Source organism: Salvelinus namaycush, chromosome 6, assembly GCF_016432855.1.
Source record: "Salvelinus namaycush isolate Seneca chromosome 6, SaNama_1.0, whole genome shotgun sequence".
Classification (NCBI taxonomy): domain Eukaryota; kingdom Metazoa; phylum Chordata; class Actinopteri; order Salmoniformes; family Salmonidae; genus Salvelinus; species Salvelinus namaycush.
Genome location: NC_052312.1, coordinates 8,046,169 through 8,068,250, shown reverse-complemented (window position 1 = coordinate 8,068,250; position 22,082 = coordinate 8,046,169). Strand labels below are relative to the sequence as shown.

Below are 22,082 nucleotides of genomic sequence, written 5' to 3'. Positions count from 1 at the left end.
GATGACAGCTGTGTGGCAAAATTGCTGCTCTATGCATTTACACCACCGTCAGGAGGATCTTTGTTTTCAATTAAAGGGCGGGGGCTTGGTTGTCGGCGTGATGGACAATCCCTCATCCGGTAAGTGAGCAAGTCGAATTGTGTGTGTCGCTTTGCACAAATCGGTTGGCATTGGTGCACGCATAGTGGCTAGTTTACGAAGTAACAAACCATGTTAGTTTACACAAGTTACATTTGGATTATTTTGCAGGTATGTCCACGAGGCGGCGCTGTAAGCATGGCGGACAAGGAGCAGAAGCGCACAGCGAGTTGTGAAACTCGTGAGTCATGGCCGAAAGTGCGCGAGTTGAGTTTAGTAACGATGTGGCTGCTTTGCTGGCTGAATATGTCTGCTACCGGTTTAGGGAAGCCACACAGGTACACAATGAAGCAGTTACAAAATCAATGGAGATTGTTAGTGTGGCCAGAAGCGAATATATATATTTTTAAACTAACGAGAAAAGAGGCACAATCTCTAAGCCAAAGAGATTCGCTGCAGAGACGGACGAGCCCCCGTTCGCTGGTTCTAGCAGCGAAGAGGGCGAACCGGATGAGTCCGAGCCATCCACTTCCACCGATGATGACAGCTCTCTGGGTGGACAAGAACAGGTGGTCGGACCAGGCCTAGCCACACCTCCAAACAATGCTGGCAGAGACCCTATCTGAGACCCGGACTCAGATTCGTCGCGATGTGAATGGATTTTTACGGGATATGTTAGTGCAGGCTGGGCCATATCAGGATAAGGTGGGGAATTTCCCAAGAGTTGAGGGGCAACGAAAATGTTCGGTGGCCCACTACAATATGAGGGGGGAGGGAGTGGAGATACCTTGGCTCGTTAATTCCAAGCAAAACGATGCGGCCTTCTGTTTTTGCTGTTTTTCACATGAGGGCAAATCTGCGCTGGTCATGGATGGAACCAGGCACTGGAAGAATCTGTGCCACCTCAGCTCGCATGAGAAGTCGCATGACCGCCTAGATAGTATCCAGAGGTGGAAGGAGCTGGAGATCAGGCTGGTGTCCAAGCAAACTATCGATGCCCAAGACCAACGGGGTATTGACAGAGAGACTCTCTATTGGCCGTATGTGCTGCAGAGGCTCATAGCCCTGATATGTGTAATGGCCACCCAAAACATTGCGCTACGTAGGACCAGGCTGAACGAGCCAAATAATGTGAACTTTCTGAAGTTTGTTGAAATGCTGGATTTCTTTGATTTGATTTCAGGACCATGGACAGCTACCGAGAGAAAACATCGCTGACTGCAATGCAGCATCACAGCAGAGGGAAGAGAACACTCTATGCAGGCCACGAATTGAAGAAATGCTGAAATGTATGTTGGACAATCAAATTAGGTATGTAAATAAACCAAATTTGGTAAGACTGGGTCATTGACAGAAAGCGTATTTTACACTGCTCCAGCAAAACGAGGCCCGCCATGCATTTATGAAAGCACTTGTTTGCAAAGCTCAAATTATCTCACTCTTTTTACAGTTCGAAAGGAATATTAAATGATATGTTAGATATGTTAAATAAAAGTGTCATTTTTATTGTAATATCAGATGTCATATTATTAGTAAGAAAGTCTGTTTCCTACTATAGGCAGCTGGCTGAATAGTGAATGCAACATTGTAACTCTGATGCAGGGGTTAAAGTAAAATTAATTTTTTGCCCGGTAAGGGACCTCCTATATGTGCACGCTCGCACCAATTATTTTTATGGGCCAAATCATATAATTACATGTAGAATTGGAGCCTATTTCGTCCTATTCAAAAACGTGGTAGACCTACCTGTTTGACAAACACTATTATGCTATCCATAGATGTCGGTATAGCCAAATCCTCCAATACTGTCCCATGCACTCCTTAAATATATATGAAGTCAGAAGTTTACATACGCTTAGGTTGGAGTCATTAAACTCGTTTTTCAACCACTCCAAACATTTCTTGTTAATAAACTATAGTTTTGGCAAGTCGGTTAGGACATCTACTTTGTCCATGACACAAGTCATTTTTCCAACAATTGTTTACAGACAGATTTTTTCACTTATAATTCACTGTATCACAATTCCAGTGGGTCAGAAGTTTACATACACTAAATTGACTGTGCCTTTAAACAGCTTGGAAAATTCCAGAAAATGATGTCATGGCTTTAGAAGCTTCTGATAGGCTAATTGACACCATTTGAGTCAATTGGAGGTGTACCTGTGGATGTATTTCAAGGCCTACCTTCAAGCATGACATCATGGGAAAATCAAAAGAAATCAGCCAAGACCTCAGAAAACAATTGGTTCATCCTTGGGAGCAATTTCCAAACTCCTGAAGGTACCACGTTCATCTGTACAAACAACAGTATGCAAGTATAAACACCATGGGACCACACAGCCGTCATACCGCTCAGGATGGAGACGCGTTCTGTCTCCTAGAGATGAACATACTTTGGTGCAAAAAGTGCAAATCAATCCCAGAACAACAGCAAAGGACCTTGTGAAGATGCTGGAGGAAACAGGTACAAAAGTATCTATATCCACAGTAAAACGAGTCCTATATCAACATAACCTGAAAGGCCGCTCAGCAAGGAAGAAGCCACTGCTCCAAAACCACCATAAAAAAGCCAGACAACAGTTTGCAACTGCACATGGGGATAAAGATCGTACTTTTTGGAGAAATGTCCTCTGGTCTGATGAAACAAAAATAGAACTGTTTGGCCATAATGACCATTGTTATGTTTGGAGGAAAAAGGGGAGGCTTGCAAACCGAAGAACACCATCCCAACCGTGAAGCACGGGGGTGGCAGCATCATGTTGTGGGGGTGCTTTGCTGCAGGAGGGACTGGTGCACTTCACAAAATAGATGGCATCATGAGGCAGGAAAATTATGTGGATATATTGAAGCAACATCTCCAGACATCAGTCAGAAAGTTCAAGCTTGGTCGCAAATGGGTCTTCCAAATGGACAATGACCACAAGCATACTTCCAAAGCCACCATTTTAAAGTCAAATCAATGCGCATTCTGTGTTTATGAGATGTAGTAACATTTATAGTGACTATGATTTGTTATCCTACTTGTGAACATGTCTTATCTGGATAGGAAAGGGAACCTGGAAGTTTAAGGTACAGGTAAGGGCTCTGAGTAAATGTGAACATTGAGTGAGATTTACTCCCATAGCTTTTGCAGAGTTGTTGAGCCCTCTCTTTGCCCTCCTTCACATTATCCGGTGCTGTACAAACTCTCTCTGAGCATCTACTTAAGTACCATCAGCAGATCACCTGGGTCATACTAGGAGAGGACCCACCCCTTATGAAGGCACACTACAGTTTTTCCCTGAGATCTCCATGTAATACAACTCAATTGAATGGAGAAACGGTTGAAATCGCTCTAACATGTACTCCATGGAGGATGAACTATTTATTCTACAGGTGGCTTTGCTGGGTCTCCAGTCCAACTGTAAGATTGCTGCCCTCCTGCAATATTTTGTACATGTCATCAGTGGGGTATGTTATACTTATTTGAAACATTTAAAAAATCTAACTTCATTAATGTCACTTCATACATTCAATTGTCCAGTCATTTAGTGCCTATAGGGCACAGAGTTTCTCTTGACCACATGACCTGACCAGGGCTGATCATTTTGGATGGCAGTAATTGGCCAGCCAAATGACCGCAGTCACCATAATAACTGATTGAGTAGCATATTTCCCCCTTTCTATACTAAATCTATGCTTCCTTTCTATACTAAATCTATGCTTCCTTTCTATACTAAATCTATGCTTCCTTTCTATACTAAATCTATGCTTCCTTTCTATACTAAATCTATGCTTCCTTTCTATACTAAATCTATGCTTCCTTTCTATACTAAATCTATGCTTCCTTTCTATACTAAATCTATACTTCCTTTCTATACTAAATGTAGCTAGTACTGTATTTCGTATATCCCCTCTCATTCACCCCTCTCTCCATTCTGCCCCCCCAGGAGAAGTCTGTTCTCCTCTTATCCACCCCTCTCTCCATTCTCCCCCCCCCCCCCCCCCCCCCCCCCCCCCAGGTGAAGTCTGTTCTCCTCTCATCCACCTCTCTCTCCATTCTGGCCCCCCCCAGGTGAAGTCTGTTCTCCTCTCATCCACCCCTCTCTCCATTCTTCCCCCCCCAGGTGAAGTCTGTTCTCCTCTCATCCACCCCTCTCTCCATTCTGCCCCCCCCCAGGTGAAGTCTGTTCTCCTCTCATCCACCCCTCTCTCCATTCTTCCCCCCCCAGGTGAAGTCTGTTCTCCTCTCATCCACCTCTCTCTCCATTCTGGCCCCCCCCAGGTGAAGTCTGTTCTCCTCTCATCCACCTCTCTCTCCATTCTTCCCCCCCAGGTGAAGTCTGTTCTCCTCTCATCCACCCCTCTCTCCATTCTGGCCCCCCCCCAGGTGAAGTCTGTTCTCCTCTCATCCACCTCTCTCTCCATTCTTCCCCCCCAGGTGAAGTCTGTTCTCCTCTCATCCACCCCTTTCTCCATTCTGGCCCTCCCCCAGGTGAAGTCTGTTCTCCTCTCATCCACCTTTCTCTCCATTCTGCCCCCCCCCAGGTGAAGTCTGTTCTCCTCTCATCCACCCCTCTCTCCATTCTTCCCCCCCCAGGTGAAGTCTGTTCTCCTCTCATCCACCCCTCTCTCCATTCTGCCCCCCCCCAGGTGAAGTCTGTTCTCCTCTCATCCACCCCTCTCTCCACTCTGCCCCCACAGGTGAGGTCTGTTCTCCTCTCATCCACTCCTCTCTCCATTCTCCCCCCCCCCAGGTGAGGTCTGTTCTCCTCTCATCCACTCCTCTCTCCACTCTGCCCCCCAGGTGAAGTCTGTTCTCCTCTCATCCACTCCTCTCTCCACTCTGCCCCCACAGGTGAGGTCTGTTCTCCTCTCATCCACTCCTCTCTCCACTCTGCCCCCCCCCCCCCCCCCCCCCCCCAGGTGAAATCTGTTCTCCTCTCATCCACCCCTCTCTCCATTCTGCCCCCACAGGTGAGGTCTGTTCTCCTCTCATCCACTCCTCTCTCCACTCTGCCCCCCCCCCCCCCCCCCCCAGGTGAAGTCTGTTCTCCTCTCATCCGCCCCTCTCTCCATTCTGCCCCCCCAGGTGAGGTCTGTTCTCCTCTCATCCACTCATGATCTAGAGCAGCTTAACTGTCTCCTCCACATGGTGAAGAGCCTGGTTCAGAACCGTTACCTGTACCTCGGCTCGTACGTACGCATCCCGGTGTCCAGCGTTGTGTACTGCATCCTGGAGCCGCTGGTCGCCTCCAACTCCCTCAACGACCACCGGATCCTTAGGGAGTACGCAGCTCTGCGGGTCAGCCACATGTTCTGGTATGTTGTCCAGCTCTCAATACATGGGGGCCCTGAAAGTTACGTACCCAGTGTCGTCCTCCTCTCCCTTTATACCAACCTGATCTTCATGTGTTGTGTGGCTCTGTCGGTAGAGCATGGCGCTTGCAACGGCCAGGGTTAGGGTTCAATTCCCGCTGGGTCCACCCATACATAAAAATGTATGCACGCATGACTTAAGTCACTTTGGATAAAAGTGTCTGCTAAATAACATATATATTATTGTGTGACCATGACATTAGACACCAAACGGAAGTCAGACACCACACCGATCCATCCTGTTAATGTCTTGTCATTTCCTCTACACAAGATGGTGGAATAGAAACATGGCCATGCTTCGACCATTGATCTAATTCCCTCCTAATAGAAACATGGTCATGCTTTGACCATTGATCTAATTCCCTCCTAATAGAAACATGGCCATGCTTCGACCATTGATCTAATTCCCTCCTAATAGAAACATGGCCATGCTTCGACCATTGATCTAATTCCCTCCTAATAGAAACATGGCCATGCTTCGACCATTGATCTATTTCCCTCCTAATAGAAACATGGCCATGCTTCGACCATTGATCTAATTCCCTCCTAATAGAAACATGGCCATGCTTCGACCATTGATCTATTTCCCTCCTAATAGAAACATGGCCATGCTTCGACCATTGGTCTAATTCCCTCCTAATAGAAACATGGTCATGCTTCGACCATTGATCTAATTCCCTCCTAATAGAAACATGGTCATGCTTCGACCATTGATCTAATTCCCTCCTAATAGAAACATGGTCATGCTTCGACCATTGATCTAATTCCCTTGCAATAGAAACATGGCCATGCTTCGACCATTGATCTAATTCTCTCATAATAGAAACATGGCCATGCTTCGACCATTGATCTAATTCCCTCCTAATAGAAACATGGCCATGCTTCGACCATTGATCTATTTCCCTCCTAATAGAAACATGGCCATGCTTCGACCATTGATCTAATTCCCTCGTAATAGAAACATGGCCATGCTTCGACCATTGATCTAATTCCCTCCTAATAGAAACATGGCCATGCTTCGACCATTGATCTAATTCCCTCCTAATAGAAACATGGTCATGCTTCGACCATTGATCTAATTCCCTCGTAATAGAAACATGGCCATGCTTCGACCATTGATCTAATTCCCTCCTAATAGAAACATGGCCATGCTTCGACCATTGATCTATTTCCCTCCTAATAGAAACATGGCCATGCTTCGACCATTGATCTATTTCCCTCCTAATAGAAACATGGCCATGCTTCGACCATTGATCTAATTCCCTCCTAATAGAAACATGGCCATGCTTCGACCATTGATCTATTTCCCTCCTAATAGAAACATGGCCATGCTTCGACCATTGATCTAATTCCCTCCTAATAGAAACATGGCCATGCTTCGACCATTGATCTATTTCCCTCCTAATAGAAACATGGCCATGCTTCGACCATTGATCTATTTCCCTCCTAATAGAAACATGGCCATGCTTCGACCATTGGTCTAATTCCCTCCTAATAGAAACATGGTCATGCTTCGACCATTGATCTATTTCCCTTCTAAACCCGTGTCTTTGCCAGGACCCATGGAGCCCTGGTCAGTGGTCTGTACCACCAGATTCTGCTGTCTCTGCAGAAGGTTCTGTCAGACCCGGTCCGCCCGCTGTGTTCTCACTATGGAGCTGTAGGGGGCTACATGCACTTAGAGGAAATGTATCCACCTTCCATCCATCTTGATTATCTATGTATGAAAATAGAATTTCTTTCATTTAGAGATCCTTGGCTTTGCTGATCACTGTGTGTGTTGTCTGTCTTTGTAGGCTGTTGAGCGAGTCATATGTCCTTACCTGCAATCTGTCCTGGATGACTACTCTGTCTCCAATGCCCAGGTGAAAGCAGATGGACACAAGGTCTATGGAGCAATCCTGGTGAGTACAGTAGACCAGTCACTGAATCTGAAATGTTTTCTGTGATGCAAACAGAGCTGTCCAAAGTAATACAAGATAATCCCAATAATGAATTGTTACAAATTGCATTTATGTATTACCTTTCACCCGATCTCAAAGCACTTTGCATTTTATGTTGTTTAAACTCCCTGTCAACCACCAAGTACCAATGCCCTCTCTGTCCTGCAGGTGGCAGTGGAGCACCTGCTAAAGATTAGAGCCCTGTCTCTGCCAGCAGAGGGAGCACCCAGCCACGCTTCGGGAGTGTGATTTCCGCCGGGCTCAGCCTCTCTCCGAGGCCACCCTGGGCATCGCCAGTCTTCTGCAGGGACCTGGGGGAGCTGGCACCCCCTGGAATGACTGGACCCCATCCACCTGCCCGCCATGTACTGTGAGCTCTACTCCTCCTTTGGAAAACAACTTGGCAGTGCGTTTCAGCACGGACCCCGACTTGGGAGGTTGCCTTCCCCTTCCCAGCCCCCTGATACGCCAATCCAGACACCACGTACAAGATGCCCCAGCTCACAGCTAACCTCAAAATCAACCCCCGGCAGGACGGGAGCCCTTGCACCGAGCCCTCTCCACCCATCCTAGCTGCCACTGCTCCGGGAACACAATGTGGGTGGGGTGGGGTGGGGTGGGGTGGCAGGTGGCCTAGTGGTTAAGAGGGTTGGGCTAGTAACCAAAAGGTTATTGGTTCGAGCCGACGAGGTGAAATTTTCTTTCTGTGCCTTTGAGCAAGACACTCAAGTCTAATTGCACCTGTAAGGCACAGCTATCGCTATTTGATATTTGATATTATTTATAAATATTTGATTAAGTTGCATACAATAACTGTACAATTTACAATGCACTTCTCTGTGCAAACAGGTAGTTACTTTCTATCATCTTACACATTGCCCTTGGGATTGGTGGACAATCAAACTGAAAAGAAGCAACTTCTATTGCTTAGGGATGGATCGACATTTACATAATGGGTACCTGAAGGAAAATGTGGGAGGGTCATGCTTTTAACATTTCAGTCAAGGGGTTTTATTTTTAAAAATCTAGTCCAGGGTACGGTCATGTCATTTATGAAATGTCAATATTTCTCAGTTGCTTATTAGGCTATATATAGATATGCCCGATGCCGCCCCTCATCTCTGATTCTCTGCTGGCTGCGCAATATCAGGTGAGCCTATAGGCTATTTAGTGTGGTCTCAATCACATTATCCATAGCCTATAGGCTACGAAGTGCATGCTCAGAGAAGCACAGAGCAAAGTTATATTTCTAAGATAGTTGCTGGGATGGTGTAAATAAAACTAGGCTGTATTACACACTGTGATGGATATTACAACCCTGAGCCCCGGCCTGCTCTGCTCTTGCTGATGAAAAACGTTTTTTGTGTGCTGCCTAACAATGGCTGTGCTGTGTAGGCTTACAGTGGCAGTTCAGGAGGAGAGTCAAATGTTTGTTGTTGCTTGGACTAGCCTATAGCCTATGTTCTGTTCAGTTTGAGAAGGAGGACTGGAGGTCAACTTTGATAGCTTGCTACTACTATAATTGAATTGATTAAAAACAATATGTTTCTTACCCATGATGTAGGCCTATTTTTATCAGTTATTGACCTCACAATAAGCCAGATTCGAGTAACTTACATTGTGGTGCTGAAACTTGAAGCAGCAGCCGCGGCACAATCAATCTGAAATGGACATCTCATGGAGATTAAATTAGGCATAATTCATTTCAACCGTCTTCATTTTAATTAGACTTTACTAAGAAGAAGGTTTTCTGTTTCTGCATTGCTTGCTGTTTGGGGTTTTGGTCTGGGTTTCTGTACAACACTTTGTGACATCTGCTGATGTAAAAAGGCTTTATAAATACATTTGATTGTGTTGGAGTTTATTTCTTCCTATTTAAGAAATAACAGGTAGGCTGTAGGCTGCTATATACATAGATTTGTCGGTCAATTCCTGCACCCACAATGCACTCTTTAAATAGCCTATCTCCGTGTCAGTTAGCCTATCTCCGTGTCAGTGAAGTGACGGGCTTTCCGAGTTTTTTCGGTGAATCTACTCATTTGGCTTCAAACCGCTCTTCGTTCAAAATGCTTAAAAGTGACACGCCCTGATCGGTTTCACCTGTCTTTGTGCTTGTCTCCACCCCCCTCCAGGTGTCACCCATCTTCCCCATTATCCCCTGTGTATTTATACCTGTGTTCTCTGTTTGTCTGTTGCCAGTTCGTTTTGTTTCCCTGTTCCTTGCGCCTGTTTTCTAGTTTCCCAGTTCTGACCGTTCTGCCTGACCTGACCCGACACTGAGCCCGCCTGCTGTCATGTACCTTACACCCTCTCTGAATTATTGACCCCTGCCTGCCTCGTCTTGACGTCTGCCTGCCCCTGTTTAAGGAATAAACTTTTGTTTCTTCAACACTGTCTGCACATGGGTCATACCTTAAAACGTGAAGAGAAAAAAAAGTCTACATAGAATCCTAGATATAGCAAATGTAAAGCCCAAAAGGTAGGCTACTGTTATGTCAGATCGTGAAATGCGTTTTCAAATACATTTTGACCTGTCTTAATATTTTTTTTTAAATACTACTTTTTTTAACACACTGAAAAAATTAGCGTGGACCAGATTGACCGCTCTCCCCACAATTTTTTGTTTCTTCAGTGAAGATTCATAATTATTTTGTATCTACAGAAAAACGTTGTTTTGAGCTCAACAAGCAGTAGCATCAGTATGCAAATCAGGGAACCAAGCGAACAGCTCTTTTCTTCGATGCGTTCACCAAAAAGATCCGTTCAAAAAGAGCCGTTCCTTCGCGAACGACCGATCACTATGGCAGTGAAGCGCTGTTAAGTTAAAACCACGACTTGAATTCAGCAAGTAGGAGAGGGTATGCCATAGGCCTACTTTTTATTAAAGAAAATGGCAAAAAGCACAGGCCAACCTCTTGTTAGCTTAAGATTTTGAAGAAAATAAAACGGATCTGATTATATATAACGTGATCTATAACAGCAACATGTAAAGTGTTGGTCCCATGTTTCATGTGCTGAAACAAAAGAAAATGTGTTTACATCCCTGTTAGTGACTTTTTCTCCTTTGCCAAGCATATCAAAAAGCTAATTATGCAGCTCATGCAGCTTGCACACAGGTGCACCTTGTGCTGGGGACAGTAAAAGGCCACTCTAAAATGTGCGGTTTTGTCACACAACACAATGCCACAGAGTTTTAAGGGAGCGTGCAATTGGCATGCTGACTGTGGGAATGTCAACTAGAGCTGTTGCCAGATAATTGGATGTTAATTTCTCTACCATAACCTCCAACGTCGTTTTAGAGAATTTGACAGTACCTCCAACCGGCCTCACAACCGCAGACCACATGTAACCACGCAAGCCCTGGACCTCCACATCCGGCTTCTTCACCTGTGGGATCGTCTGAGACCAGCTACCCAGATAGCTGATGAAACTGGGTTTGCACAACCAAGGAATTTCTGTAAAAACTGTCAGAAAACACCTCAAGGAAGCTCCTCCGTGTGCTCGTTGTCCTCACCAGGCTCTTGACCTGACTGCAGTTCTGCGTCGTAACCGACTTCCGTGGGCAACTGCTCACCTTCGATGGCCACTGGCACGCTGGAGAAGTGTGCTCTTCACGGATGAATCCCGGCTTCAACTGTACCGGGCAGATGGTGTCGTGTGAGCGAGTGGTTTGCTGGTGTCAACGTTGTGAAAAGTGCCCGATGGTGGTGGGGTTATGGTATGGGCAAGCATAAGCTATGGACAACGAACACAATTGCATTTTATAGATGCCATTTTTAATGCACAGAGATACCGTAACGAGATCCTGAGGCCCATTGTCGTGCCATTCATCCGCCGCCATTACCTCATGTTTCAGCATGATAATGCACAGCACTGTGTTGCAAAGATCTGTACACAACTCCAGGAAGCTGAAAATCTCCCTGGCCTGCATACTCACCAGACATGTCACCCATTGAGCATGTTTGGGATGCCCTGGGATCAAGGTGTACGACAGCGTGTTCCAGTTCACGCCAATATCCAGCAACTTTGCACAGAGGAGTGGGTCAACATTCCACAGGCGACAATCAACAGCCTGAGCAACTCTATGCGAAGGAGATGGCAAATGGTGGTCATGCCAGATACTGACTGGTTTTCTGATCCACGCCCCTACCTTTGGAAAAAAAAGGTATCTGTGACTGATAGATGCATATCTGTATTCCCAGTCATGTGACATCCATCTATTAGGGCCTAATGAATTTATTTCAATTGACTGATTTCTTTATATCAACTGTAACTCTTTGAAAATCTTTTAAATTGTTGTATGTTGTGTTGAGTGTACACAGGCCCTAAAGCCGTCTTTGAATAGCGTACACCACTCTACACTATCCTCAATAACAAACTCCAACAAGCAAGAGCCTGACTTTCAACCTCCTCAGAACTATAGATGGGGCAAGCAAGCCTACATATCTACTCTATTCTGAGGTAACCAGAACACGGTTCCCAACTCTCACCATTAGCATTACATTTCAGTCATTCAAAGACATCGAAATATACAGTATATGGTGATTTGGTCCTCAGTACAGCTAATAGTCTTCCTCTTGGGGATGGATACACATATTTATTTGTTTATAACAACTTTAACAGATATGTGAATATGACCACCAGATGGTAATCTAGTCTACACGTAGGCTGCTAACGGTCATTAAAGTCATTTTGATTGTAAATATGTTTAAAAGATTATATATTCATACTCAAGAGATAATATTTATTTGGACTATGTAGAATGATGTAAATCATGTGATGCGGTGAGTTTCTTTTATGAATGTAAAACCCGTAGAAGGGTTGTGTTTGTGTATTCTGCTTGTGTTTGTGTATTCTGCTTGTGTTTGTGTATTCTGCTTGTGTTTGTGTATTCTGCTTGTGTTTGTGTATTCTGCTTCTGTTTGTGTATTCTGCTTGTGTTTGTGTATTCTGCTTGTGTTTGTGTATTCTGCTTGTGTTTGTGTATTCTGCTTGTGTTTGTGTATTATGCTTGTGTTTGTGTATTCTGCTTCTGTTTGTGTATTCTGCTTGTGTTTGTGTATTCTGCTTGTGTTTGTGTATTCTGCTTGTGTTTGTGTATTCTGCTTCTGTTTGTGTATTCTGCTTGTGTTTGAATGTACAATACAGTTTAGTGACCATGTTTTTCTACACCCTCTGTGTGTTTTAAAAATATAAGAGATAGAAGTATCTGAGAAGCCAGACAGTCTTAACAATAACTTATACACACAAGTGTAAAGGAATGAGGATGAGCGATGGCCGAACGGCATAGGCAAGATGCAGTAGATGGTATAGAGTACAGTATATATATATGAGATGAGTCATGTAGGGTATGTAAACATTATATAAAGTGGCATTGTTTAAGTGACTAGTGATACCTTTATTACATCCAATTATTCATTATTAAAGTGGCTAGAGATTGAGTCTGTATGTTGGCAGAAGCCACTCAATGTTAGTGATGGCTGTTTAACAGTCTGATGGCCTTGAGATAGAAGCTGTTTTTCAGTCTCTCGGTCCCAGCTTTGATGCACCTGTACTGACCTCGCCTTCTGGATGATAGCGGGGTGAACAGGGCAGTGGCTCGGGTGGTTGTTGTCCTTGATGATCTTTTTGGCCTTCCTGTGACATCGGGTGGTGTAGGTGTCCTGGAGGGCAGGTAGTTTGCCCCCGGTGATGCGTTGTGCAGACCTCACTACCCTCTGGAGAGCCTTACAGTTGTGGGCGGAGCAGTTGCCGTACCAGGCGGTGATACAGCCCGACAGGATGCTCTCGATTGTGCATCTGTAAAACTTTGTGAGTGTTGTTGGTGACAAGACAAATTTCTTCAGCCTCCTGAGGTTGAAGAGGCGCCGTTGCGCCTTCTTCACAACGCTGTCTGTGTGGGTGGACCATTTCAGTTTGTCCGTGATGTGTACGCCGAGCAACTTAAAACTTTCCACCTTCTCCACTACTGTCCCGTCAATGTGGATATGGGGGTGCTCCCTCTGCTGTTTCCTGAAGTCCACGATCATCTCCTTTGTTTTGTTGATGTTGAGTGTGAGGTTATTTTCCTAACACCACACTCCGAGGGCCCTCACCTCCTCCCTGTAGGCCATCTCGTCGTTGTTGGTAATCAAGCCTACCACTGTAGTGTTGTCTGCAAACTTGATGATTGAGTTGGAGGCGTGCAAGGCCACGCAGTCATGGGTGAACAGGGAGTACAGGAGAGGGCTGAGAACACACTCTTGTGGGGCCCCAGTGGATCAGCGGGGTGGAGATGTTGTTTCCTACCCTCACCACCTCGGGGCGGCCCGTCAGAAAGTCCAGGACCCAGTTGCACAGGGCGGGGTCAAGACCCAGGGTCTCGAGCTTAATGACGAGTTTGGAGGGTACTATGGTGTTAAATGCTGAGCTGTAATCGATGACCAGCATTCTTACATAGGTATTCCTCTTGTCCAGATGGGTTAGGGCAGTGTGCAGTGTGGTTGCGATTGCATCGTCTGTGGACCTATTGGGGCGGTAAGCAAATTGGAGTGGGTCTAGGGTGTCAGGTAGGGTGGAGGTGATATGATCCTTGACTAGTCTCTCAAAGCACTTCATGATGACGGAAGTGAGTGCTACGGGGCGATAGTCGTTTAGCTCAGTTACCTTAGCTTTCTTGGGAACAGGAACAATGGTGGCCCTCTTGAAGCATGTGGGAACAGCAGACAGGGATAGGGATTGATTGAATATGTCCGTAAACACACCAGCCAGCTGGTCTGCGCATGCTCTGAGGACGCGGCTAGGGATGCCGTCTTGTCCGGCAGCCTTGCGAGGGTTAACATGTTGATTGAAGCAATCTTTAAGCGTGGAATCAGATTGGTCGGACCAGCATTGAACAGACCTAAGCAAGAGCGGTTCCTGTTTAAATTTCTGTCTATAGGCTGGGAGCAACAAAATGGAGTCGTGGTCAGATTTGCCGAAAGGAGGGCGAGGGAGGGCTTTGTATGCATTGCGGAAATTAGAGTAGCAATGATCCAGGGTGTTGCCAGCCCGGGTCGCACATTCGATATGCTGATAAAATTTAGGGAGCCTTGTTTTCAGATTAGCCTTGTTAAAATCCCCAGCTACAATAAATGCAGCCTCAGGATATGTGGTTCCCAGTTTACATAGAGTCCAATGAAGTTCTTTCAGGGCCGCCGAGGTGTCTGCTTGGGGGGGATATACACGGCTGTGATTATAATCGAAGAGAATTCTCTTGGTAGATAATGCGGTCGGCATTTGATTGTAAGGAATTCTAGGTATCGACTCTGATAACGTATCCCGAGTGAGCCATGTTTCCGTGAAACAAAGAATGTTACAATCTCTGATGTCTCTCTGGAAGGCAACCCTTGCTCGGATTTCGTCTACCTTGTTGTCAAGAGACTGGACATTGGCGAGTAGTATACTCGGGAGCGGTGGGCGATGTGCCCGTCTACGGAGCCTGACCAGAAGACCGCTCCATCTGCCCCTTCTGCGGCGCCGTTGTTTTGGGTCGCCTACTGGGATCCGATCCATTGTCCTGGGTGGTGGGCCAAACAGAGGATCCGCTTCGGGAAAGTCGTATTCCTGGTCGTAATGTTGGTAAGTTGACATTGCTCTTATATCCAATAGTTCCCCCCGGCTGTATGTAATAAGACTTAAGATTTCCTGGGGTAACAGTGTAAGAAATAATACGTAAAAAAAAGAAATACTGCATAGTTTCCTAAGAATGCTTTGTGTCATGAGAAACAAAGCATTTTCATTTCTCCCACTCCATACTATGACTCAAAACTAACAAGAATTGCATGCATATAGGTACTCCAAAAACAATTGTGGTTAGAATCGAAGTCCTACACTTTGCTATTACAAGTGGCAGTCATCTAAATGACTGACAATACAGTCAGTCCCTAATGAATGCAATGGCTAAGGACTGACATGATTACGAATGCACTAAACAGTTATGGTATAATTTTTCCTTATCCATAATTGAACCCTATTTTTATCCTGGGCATGCTCTGTACATGTTTTTCTTGCAGTTTCATAATGTACCTTTCTTTTACCAAATCAAATGGGAAATGTACCCTATCTTGTGAGAGGAGCTCTCTGATGACGCTTTGTCATTGACAGCAGCCCAGTTAGTGGTAGTTCTGCCCTGCTTAGACTCTGTTTCTGTGTGAAAGAGTGGGGGCCCGTGGACCCTGACTCAGAGCCTGTGCCCAGTACTGGCAACCCTGCCCTGGCACCCCACCAGCCAGCTGCCCAGCCTCCTAGGCACCCACATTGCCTCTGTAAACACATCATACACAGCAGTGCTTATTAGGTCATTCTCGTGAATTAGGTCATTGTGAGGGTGTTAAACTGGATGTGGGTATGCATTGAGGTGGTATCTTCCTGGTTATCGTTGGATATAGGAATATGTTTTGGTGTAATCTCACTGTTGTTGAGATTTGTAATATGAGTATGAGATTGTGTTTGGTCATTTCAGTACTGTCTATATGAATGATATACAGATTTTAAGATGACGACACGACCGGAATATCGATTAGGCCTATGAGTTTAGTATAGCCGTTTTTTCATAACATTTTAGTTTAAGTAGGTCTAATGTGATGATATTATAAAAACATAAAGTGCATATTTTTCTCTAATGACCGTATAATAAAAACATTACAACTCACCATGTCGCTAAATCAGTGGGAGCCCTGAGCTTGTTTCCTGGCAAAACGATGGTCCCATCTAGGGGTGACGGGAGACAGTGCCATGTTCCCTATGTCCAGTCTACTCCGTAATTTCATTTTTTTTGCCGTCATTGTGGAAAACCATGCTTCGCAGAAATAGGATGTTGGAAATGGAAGCAACGTTTTCAGTGCTTTTGTGGCTATCTCAGGATATTCAGCCTTGATTTTAATCTAGAAGGTCGGCAGAGATTAAGTTATCTCAAACATACTTTTAAGGCCACCGTCATTTGCAACCTCAAGGAGTTGATCTTCCTCCTGCACGGACATGGACGGTTCACCTGGGACATTCACAAATGGGTCACAGATCCATTCCTTTGCATTTTGTGGGTCTTTGGCGGTTGGGAAGTTATGCTCAAACTTCGTTGACAGCGAAGCTAGGTGATCGCGCACCAGCTGGAAGAAAGACGGCCCGGTCTCAGTCTCTCCCAAAATCTCCGCTAATGTTTGGAGCATGTCAAATATGTCCCTGTACACTCACCGTCCCCACAGTTCCAGTTTGGCTTTGAATGCAACCACTTTATCTGCCAATCTAAAGACAGATGTCATTCTCCCCTGAAGTGACAGATTGAGTTCGTTTAGCAGGTTGAATATGTCGCACAGGTAAGTGAGTTTTGCAACCCATTCCTCGTCATTAAATGTGCTGGCAGTGGTGACTTTTTTTCTGAAAGAAATCTCTGCAGCGGCTCTCGTAACTCAAACACTCTGGCAAGCGATCTCCCCCTGGATAGCCATCTGACTTCTGTGTATAAGAGAAGGCGTTTGTGCTCTGCATCCATTCCTCACAAAGCTGCCCAAACAGACGTGAGTTAAGGGCGTGTGCTTTGATGTGATTCATAACTTCAATAACATCATTCAATACGACGTTAAATTCAGGTGACATCTTTCGGCTAGCCAGCATTTCTCTGTGAATGACAGTGCGTAGACTCACATTCAGGCGCAACCTCTTTAACCCGGGTAGTGAAACCAGACAGCCGTCCAGTCATGGCAGCAGCCCCATCCGTACATACGCCAACGCAGAATGACCAATCCAATTTTCCTCACATGTAATCATCCAAAGACTTGAATAGTTCTGTGGCCGTTGTGTTTGTCAGCAGGGACAGCACTCACAACATATCCTCGTGCACATCATCCTGAAATATATATCACACATAAACAAGCAGTATTGCCTTGATGTCGATATCGGTAGATTCGTCAACCTGGATTGCATACCACAGTGACTCGTTAAGCCGCTCTAACAATTGTGCCTCAACGTCCTCCGCTACTTCATTAATTATCTTAGTGACGGTGGTAACCGAAAGAGGAACCTGTGCTATCTTTTTAGCTGCAGCCTCTTCTAAGAGTTTACGGCAAATGTCCTTAGCAGCAGGTAGAATCACCTCCTCGCCAATAGTGAAAGGCTTCTTGGCCTTAGCAATACGGCTAGCCACTAAGTATAACGCTCTCAGTGCAGCCACGTTTGTTGATGCGGTGGCTTTCAAGACTTGCTTCTGTCCGTCTTGTTCATGTTTTCTTCGCTCAAAGAATTCAACAGTTTTGTCTTTAAGTGTAGGGTGCTTGGATTCGATGTGCCGAAGCAGTTTTGAGTTCTTCATTGCCTCGTTAGATAGCCTATCTCCACATACGACACACAGGGGGCTTGGAGCATGTGAGTCACCTGTCGCAATAAAGGCAAATTTTACGTAGGACTGATCATATTTTATATTGAATGAAGCTTGCTTTTTTTTGCAGTCTCCCGCTCTGCTGTCTCTGCATTATTGACATCGTTGTTGGGCCTTTTATCTCCCTTACCTCTTCCGAAGAAGCTCTCCAGCGATGTTTGTTTTTATTCATGTCAGCTAACATAGCTAGCTAGTACAAAGTTATCAGGCAACACAGCTCACGCAGACTGCGATGAACCCGCGGGCAACACAGCTCACGCAGACCGCGATGAACCTGCGGGCAACACAGCTCACGCAGACCGCGATGAACCTGCGGGCAACACAGCTCACACAGACCGCGATGAACCCGCGGGCAACACAGCTCACGCAGACCGCGATGAACCCGCGGGCAACACAGCTCACGCAGACCGCGATGAACCCGCGGGCAACACAGCTCACGCAGACCGCGATGAACCCGCGGGCAACACAGCTCACGCAGACCGCGATGAACCCGCGGGCAACACAGCTCACGCAGACCGCGATGAACCCGCGGGCAACACAGCTCACGCAGACCGTGATGACCTCATGGCGCAAGCTGCTGTGGCTCTGATCTCTCTCCATGACTCATCTCTCTCCATTAACACCATGTTATTTTTTCACTCTTAGGAAGAGAGAAAGAGAGGGACATTATGGCCTTTTCTCAGTCAACTATTTAGTTGGCAACTATTGGAATTCCCCTAAATTCCAAAGTGAACTGACGATTCAACTTTGTGTCACAGAAAAAGTTTGTGACAGAAAATAAACTTGGCCGCTAGCCTAATTAACACAGACTTAATGGATGCTATGATAACCTCCTGTGGCTGAGACTTCCCACTCATTCATCCTCTACCGATTATGTAAACAAACATGGACAGGATCCTTATCTCAAACGGTGCTCTCATTAGAGACGTGACATGTTGTGCCCCATTTTGTATCTAAACCCTCCATTGGAAGTCAGCTGTTTGCATACAGTTGCTCTGAAGTGCCATTTCCCCCAGCACATTTGTGGGCCCAGGTGGCACTGAATAACAGTGCAGCTGCAAAACAGGAAGTGGAACGACCAATGGGTGGCCCACCAACAGGAAATATATTGATGTGGAAACATATTACCTCTAAATAACACCCTAGAACCTGTCTACATGAGTTAATAAGGGAGTTATTCTCATCTCTTGGGGCAGAGAGTGTGATAGTTTGCGCTCGGTAAAGTAAGTCAAGTCAATTCTTGGGTCAAAGTGAATGTTCATTGTATAAAAAGCTTGTCAGACAACAGCAGTGGTGTAGTGGAGGTACACGCCATATCAATTAATAAGGCTGATGGAACAGATCAGAATGTTTATCTGAAAATGTTTAAATATTATTCATTCACATTTTAGGTGCAGCAATGTGCACAGGACGGCAGGCCCATAACGAGGGTTTGAGTCGTTAGGTCCGGAAGGAGGGAATTCTCCCCAGGATATTTTTGAAAGTTGAAGCTTGTTTACTGCATTTATATATAACGAAAATGCTATTTGGAGAACAGCAAAAACAAGCAAAAAGGACCCTTTCCATTACCACCATGGCTGCTGTAGGTACATTCAGCTATATTTAGCTATACAATGGTAATGCTATACCCCTGAAAGTGGTGAAATATGATAAATGATTCACACTGACACGTAGCATCAGTGACAAATCAAAAACGTATGACATTTTGAAACTGTATTGTTTGAATTTAGATAGCATTTTAATATCGGCCTCTAGGGAAGATAGGCAATGTGGATATGTTCATATATATGTTTCAATATCTTATTTTTTTAAGTTCCTAACTTGTTTGATAAGATTGGTACAAGTTTAGGAACAACTGTGCTAACCTGTCTCTCTGCTTGCTTCCGCGATGACCTAGCTAAATGGCGCAGAAAGAAATGCATTGCTTTACAATGACCACCAAGGTGTACGCTTTCCATGCATACTAAATGTTTGCAATTTTGGTGACTTGACCTACATTACTCTATGAATGTGTCCATATTGCATGATTTATGGACTTTATTTTTTAAATCTTTTTTAATTTAACCTTTATTTAACTAGGCAAGCCAGTTAAGAACAAATTGGAAACAGAGATGGAAACATTTGTTAGAAATGTAGAACGAGGGGAGATCTAAAGATGCAACAACTATCATGGGTTGCTAATATGACGAGGATAATGCCTTTGGCTGCTAGACAAAGAAAGAAAGTTGAAAGAAATCCAGGAGAACAGGAGAACACATATGAGGAAGTCTTTATAAAATAATTGCCTCTATGTTTCTATGTTGGGATTTTGGCTATAGACTACTTTGAAGCAAGGAAAGCCATGCCTCATAATATGAAGTAAAACGTCCAAGTTTCAAACTATTAAGGAACAGGAAAAATATAGAGACGGTAATGATAGGCCTAACTGTCTTCTGGTAGATGGAAAGGCTTCCCAAAAACCTTCTCTATTAAATGTTAATTAGCTACAAAGAAGCCTATGCCTACCTGGCAGAATTATATGATTATTTGCATCAATCCAGTGGCCATTTGTTTTGCAAACTGGGTAACTACACTCAGATCAAAATGTATTACGTTTTTTCCTAGCTGAGGAAAGCTCAACTCTGTTCTCTTATATTGAGGCGGAGTTGAGTTTGGTAACTGGTCACGGGATTTGCTAGCAACAACATTGTGTCACCATCAGTAGCGGTGCGTGGGTAAAATCCCTGAGGATGCAAAGCCAAGCCAGTAAAAAGGCCATATTAACAACCTATGTTGTGATAATTGCGTTGTTTGCTCTATAACCCATTTCGCCACCGTGATATACAATTTACAAGGCCGTGACAACAAACAGGCAACAGTCACACAGTGGCAGAATAAATTTAACTACACATACTTTTGTTTCATCACAAAACCGGAGAGCAACAAAGCAAATATACCATGTAACAAACATTCATATCACCTGCAGCATGGTCAAGCAAGTTAATGTTTTAGACAGTTTACTAAACAACTACTGATTTACAACCACAGAGTTACCGCAAGTCAGCACAAAGACAACAGGAGCACTGCCTCCGCTATTCCAGCACCATTTTAACATAACCTTTTAGACATCATCAAATCAACAAGGCTATATATGTTTAGTTTAATACACTGAAAACAAACTTAAAGATACCAAAAACAATTTAGTCCAATCAATTTAGCTAAATATCACGTCTGTCCATGGTATTGATTTCTGTCTCTATGTGTGTTTGTATGTTTGTGCAAGTAAAAAAAAAATGTTGGACGGCGATGCCATCCTGCTGTCTTTCATGTTGACGAAATGGTCTATGGCTCTGTCATTCAGTACACTTGTAGTTTTTGTTGTCATAGGCAACCTAGCTAAAATGCTTGCTAGCCTAGCTTCCTTGCATTGGCAATAATGAACTAGCTAAGTTAGTTAGTTAGTTAGGTAACGTGAGCCTGCTAGGCTACATCTAATGGCACAACATATGAATCTATGTTTAGATCATAATCGTCATCATAATCATTGGCCTGGACAGAGAATTAAGTCAAAACCACAAGTCCAAATCCCCATCTCTATCCATGGTTTAGGAAAGGACTGATTTAGAAAGCTAGCTACTGCACGACATCAACACAAGCAGACCAAAAACAGACACCTTTTTCTGAAAATGACATTTTGCTTAGGAAGTGATTTGATTGGTATGAAGCCAAATCTAAACTGGCCTCCCTCGGAGGGCGTTTTGTTGCACCAGCACAACCCACAGTTGAGGTCAGCTCAAAGCTGATTTGGCTAATCCTTTCATTAAAAAAAATGATCAAGGAAGACTAAATGCTTGCTGGCATCAATCAATCAAACAAATGCTATGGAAAAAACATGTCATACTCTTTTGGTCCAAACAGCATCAGATACATGGGCTACACTGAGACAGAGGGGCTTGGTTTCCCTACCTCCAATGATTTCTCCGGTGAGATTCAGCCACTTGCGAATTGACAGAAAAATTATGAAAACACAGACAGAGACGAAAGATAAATTATTTCATAACTTATATAATTGTTTTATTGGTCAAATATTTGCCCTTGCCATCCATGAATACACGCCACTGGTCACCATCAGTCGATTCTTGTAAAAATGTAAATTCTGAAAACACTTACCTGTACCTACAGTATGTTTGTCCTGTACAACCAAGGTCCTTTCGCGGGGTGCTGAAATTCATACTTTGAGTAAAAACTTTTATCGAATACAACCACCATTCCCCCCCCCCCCCCATTTGTGTTGCTCAGCTCAGCGAGAATGTGCATGTGTCAATTGAATTGTT

At 44.6% G+C, this 22,082-nt stretch overlaps 1 protein-coding gene across 1 annotated transcript; it reads left to right on the top strand.

The window, feature by feature from the left end:
• The first annotated feature begins 945 nt into the window (after window positions 1-945).
• taf6l (TAF6-like RNA polymerase II, p300/CBP-associated factor (PCAF)-associated factor) lies at window positions 946-18,414 on the top strand. Its single transcript, XM_038995741.1, is given in 13 exon segments — window positions 946-1,090; window positions 3,222-3,340; window positions 3,454-3,528; window positions 5,150-5,379; window positions 6,994-7,097; window positions 7,100-7,125; window positions 7,233-7,340; window positions 7,548-7,637; window positions 7,639-7,726; window positions 7,729-7,772; window positions 7,774-7,841; window positions 7,843-7,976; window positions 18,023-18,414. Coding segments are annotated over 13 exon segments (1,623 nt in total).
• Window positions 18,415-22,082: the final 3,668 nt, after the last annotated feature.